We start from the raw sequence: 5,089 nt of genomic DNA on the forward strand, positions 1-5,089 counted from the left end.
AGAAGGATTTTAAATTCTATTCTGAATTTTACAGGGAGCCAGTGGAGAGAAGCTAATATGGGAGAGATATGATCTCTCTTGCTAGTTTCTGTCAGTACTCTGGCTGCAGCATTTTGGATTAACTGGAGGCTTTTTAGGGAACTATTGGGACATCCGGATAGTAAAGAGTTACAGTAGTCCAGCCTGGAAGTAACAAATGCATGGACCAGTTTTTCAGTATCGCTTTGAGACAGGATGTTCTTGAGTTTTGCAATGTCACGCAGGTGAAAGAAGGCAGTTCTAGAGACTTGGTTTATGTGTGATTTATCCTGTAAACAGCCCCAAAGTAGTGAAATTAATTCCAATAGGAAGCGTAGTGTTGACAATAACATCATGGATCATTAATCCTCTCATTAACCAACAACACATCACATGCAGGAGACACACTGGCCTCGAGCAGTCAAAACAAACAGCTACTATGCTCTGGGGAAATCCAGTGTTGATCAGCTGATCATTCACTGCCCCGGGGGCCTTCACGGGCTGGCTGGTGGTAGGTTAGACCCAGTCAGGTAAAACAGTGAGTGCCTGTACAGGAACATTCCCGGACATGCAGTAACCTCCGGCCCTATATTTTTCTCCACATCCTCTGGTCACAGTGAAGCAGCAGGAGGGAAAATATATCCACAAAACCGGGCACAGTCAAAAAATTTCACTTTTACAATGGCACCAATGGATGTTTTTTTTTTTTTAACATAAGCTTTATTAATAATATGCATAAGACTCAAGGAAATGTACTGTAGCATTTTGCCAATATGGTGGAGGTCAGGCAAGCTCACATGAATGTGTGTTTATTAATGTTATTGATTTTCTCTACTTGGTTGTTTCAACAATTTGAACAACTTATGACCATGTGATAGAAACATATTTTACTAATAGGAACTTAAAAAAAAAAGGTTGGGAGGCAAGTCCGACAGTAGGGGGGCAGTCAATAAAAATCATTGGCATCTTTTTTGTCAAGGCAAAATAATGTAGAACAAGGCTACCCAAAAAGCACCTGTAATCAGTTATGGCTCATTATGTTCTTTATTTTATAGGAATGTATACAGGAATGAGCTGTATATAAAACCTAACAGAAAATATTTTTGCTTGTGGGCACACAAACACATGCTCACAGGAAATCACTGAAAGACATCAGATGACCATCATCTTCAGCAAATTGAAAGCACATGGAGTTCCATTCATTACAAACATAAAAACACAAATTTAATATACTTGGCTACTCAATATGCTTCACATTTACACAAATGCAATTGCATTTAGCACCTATTATTAATAGCCTACTCAACCCACCATTATGTTCCTAAATAAATAATTAGCATCATAATATACGTAGTAACATAACCACGTTACTTAAAGTCAGGTACATCATATTTTTATCATAATTTTATTTTCATAATTTCATACATTAACTCCTAAACATTAGATGACTTGGTGTTCCACTATTCTCTGCTGTAACCTCCACCATTTTTTTGTTTTTGCTATGCTTCAATGATGTGCTCACCCAGTCTTCTTCTTTTGACTAGCAGCTGACAAACCAATTTGTAGGTGCATCACCACCACCTACTGAATTAGAGTGTGGAAGAGTGGCACTCACACAATCCCTGACGCAGCCATGTCTGCGCTTGGCCATCTTGCACAGACCCAACTAATTGATAATTAAATTCAGTGCAAACTATTTTTATTATTGTATTTATCGATTAGTTGTTGCAGCCCTAGATACAATCCAGAGGTAAAGGAAGTCATAAGATCACAAATCATTGCCTGGAGGAAGCTGAGGAGTGAAAATCCAGTAATAAAGTTTTATGGTCAGGATATCCCCGGCAATTAGAGGTCACAAAACCACAAATCAAAGCACAGGTGTGAAAAACCAGGAAGGTGGATGGGGGTTATAGAACACCTGAAGGGGCGGGGCTTATTGACCAAAACGCAATCCCACCTCATTTGACAGAGCGGGCATTATATTACTCTGACATGTACCAAACTGTCTTCACATAAAGCCATCTGACAAAATATTTCCTATTTTTTTATAACGCATTGTTTCAATATATAAACACTCACACACATACTTAATTTTACTGTTGCTTTCATTGTCATGTTTTGTAACAAGTGGTTCAAGACTGAGTTGTTCTATGAAAATGACTGATTAAAAGGTGTGTCCATGTCTATTTATGGATAATGGTGGAAGCGGAAAAAACTCCCAATCCCATGATGATTCAGAACCAGGCATACATGCGGCTTTATAAACTCGATGAAAGCAATGTGTGGTCACTTCTGTATTATTGCATGCAGTTTTAGTCTTGGCTCTACAGATTTATGCATCTGACCCCAGGAAATCTGGAAGATGACAAACACTTCCATGCTGCGAGACAAACTGTTGTAGGTGATTAAGTTTATAATGTCAGCAAAATTAAATATACAAGAATGTCTGAATAAAATTTTGGTTGATTGTATCACTCCATTGCTCATTGAGGTCACAGTTTGTGTGGGCTACTTATTAGCAACAGAATATGTGCACATGGTGACCATGAGTGTAAGGCTGTGTTGAATTTTTGTGCCCATGTGACTTTTTTGATATAAATTTTGTTAGCTTGGTTCTAGATGAAAGTATTTGCCAATCAGTTTTATTATTTGTAGCATGGTGATTGTTGATTACAGTGACATTTGATCAATATTCCTGTATATGATGATATGTTGGTCTTTGTATAGTTTAAAAGATTTGTTCATAGCCTTACATTTCATGAGTACATGCATCTTTACACCCCTAATATTAGCACAGTGTTGTTTTAAGATAGACTTACTTAAATTTGAACATGTTCTTTAAAGCTCTTGTGCAGAAGATATTACCTTGTGCAACTTGGTGACCTTCTCACGGCACGCTTCCATCTCTTGCCTCAGCATTCTGTTCTCCTCTGTCAGTACATCCACCATCTGGTGGGCACGTGCCATCATAGCGAAGGGCTCCCCCTGCAGGTTGGAGTAGGACTGTGGGTGGGGAAAATGCCCGCTTTGCACTGGCAGCTGGGGCTGTGGGGGTTGTGGTCCTTGTAACTGCTGATGGTGCTGCTGTTGATGGTGTATCCTTGGGGTGGAGCCATAAGGGTCATGAGGGAAAATGTGACCCCTCCCATGAATGGGCCCTAGGGTGAAGGTCTCTCCTGCACAGTGGGAGCCAGGACCCTGTGGACTGCGGGGTCCCATGCTTTGTAAGGGCTCTCCCTGGCTTTGGGGGTGATGGCGAGGGAAGGAAGGATGGGAGGAGTGGGAGGCACTGAACATGCTGCTGAGGGTGGAGGACTGGGTGCGGGATAAGGAGCCTACAGAAGTGACGGAAGAGGTGGGGCTGTGCTGGTGAAGGGCCCTCTGGGAGTGAACTGAACCATCCTTACTGGACCTGAAGAGAGATCACTATGGTTGCACATTTCTCAAACATGGCTGGTATCTTTCGTCAATGTACAAAACCTTTCTTACAGTGTTACTGGATCGACCGTGTTCATGTGTTCAACATTGAACTGCCTGCTGAAATAGACCATGATTTAATTGTTTATTGTCAATTTGTGGCCACTGCTCGTGGTTATGTGTCATTGGCCATTGACTGTCTGTATTAACTATAACAATAATAATCCTTACTCTGAAAGCAAGACGAAAACACTAACAAAGTGTGATTCCATTTAATCTACACTGAAAGCGAGATGTGAGCAGCGCATTCTGTCTTTAGAACACCTGTCTGTCAGCAACACAGCAGTGTGTCAGAAACGGCGAGCGATACGGCCGAAAAGTGTTAGGTGAACTCAATTAAATAGCCAGACGAGGAAGTGTAAAACAAAACCGTCTCTTTATTACGAGAACTAACGTAGAACAAAAAAAAAAACAAAAACAAAACAAAACATACAAGACACGGTGAAAAACACAAAACTCACGTCCTTATTAGCAGTCCGAGGTCAGAGCCAGCAAACACATACAACAGAGGTGATCCAAAACACGTTGTCCAAAGATAAGACTGTTAAGCCGATACACCTAGAAGCAGTCAGAGTTTTGAGGGCAAGGCAGAACAGAATTATCCAAGGAAACAGTCCGGGTCAGAAACACAAATACCAAAGCCGAAAATAGTGCTGGAAAGTCAGAGCTGGAGTCTAAAACAATCTGGCAGGGATTAATGGGTGAAGGCTGCTTATAACGTGGTGCAAACTAATCAGGAGCAGGTGAATCTAATGTGAGTGATTAAGAACGTAAAAAGACCGAAACTAAGGTGAAACAAAAACAGGAAGTAACGTCAAAATAAAAGCCAGACAGGAAGCAGCGTAACCGAATCATGACACAGTGGGGCAAAGAGTCTATTGCAGGCTGACCAACAACACAAGTGTATGAGACAAAAATAGTTTTCATGTAAGATCATCAGAAACCACATTTTTATGTATCAGTCATAACAGATGCCAGTAGAAACAGAAAGTACAGTATCAGTGTTTGTGTGACTTTAATTAGCTGAAGATTACACGTCACTAAATGTGGCAGAAGAAAAAAAATAGACCTGAAGCATAAAAACACAAGGGTTCCAGGGGACATGTGCATCTCATGCCCACCTTGTAAACACTGACGTGTTTGGTAAAGTAGAATTCTATATGCAGCATGAAACAGGCGTGAGATGCACAAAGAAAATGCATCCAAAAACACATTCAGTGTGGATTAGGGGTCAGTCATACAGCACCATTCGGGTGAACAGAGATATTAGGGATAGATTTAAAAAATGGTAACACTTTACAATAAGGGTACATTAATTAACCGTACTTAATGCAGTAATAAGCATTAACTAATAGGTAACTAATGCATTTATTAATCATGTACTAATGTTTTTCATGTTAATTAAAGTATTACCTCATACATTATTTAATAGTTTTTAACGACACTGCTAACATTTGTTGATGCAGTAATAAGCATTAACTAAACGTTAAATAATACAATAATAAGCACTGCATTCAACAACTTAAATGTCTCTTGGTAATACTAGTAAATTGTCAATAAAGATATTAACATTTATTTCACGAAGTTTCACGAA

The 5,089-nt window shown here is 39.8% G+C and overlaps 1 protein-coding gene across 1 annotated transcript in view; it reads right to left on the reverse strand.

Annotated features, from left to right (window-relative positions):
* amot (angiomotin) overlaps nt 1–5,089 on the reverse strand; it is a 125,969-nt gene that overhangs the window by 95,821 nt on the left and 25,059 nt on the right. The window contains exon 4 of the mRNA XM_020621735.1: nt 2,884–3,430. Coding sequence (XP_020477391.1) covers nt 2,884–3,430 — 547 coding nt within the window. The remainder of the gene's footprint in view (nt 1–2,883; nt 3,431–5,089) is intronic.

Source organism: Monopterus albus, unplaced genomic scaffold (genome assembly GCF_001952655.1).
Source record: "Monopterus albus unplaced genomic scaffold, M_albus_1.0 scaffold267.1, whole genome shotgun sequence".
Taxonomy (NCBI): Eukaryota; Metazoa; Chordata; class Actinopteri; order Synbranchiformes; family Synbranchidae; genus Monopterus; species Monopterus albus.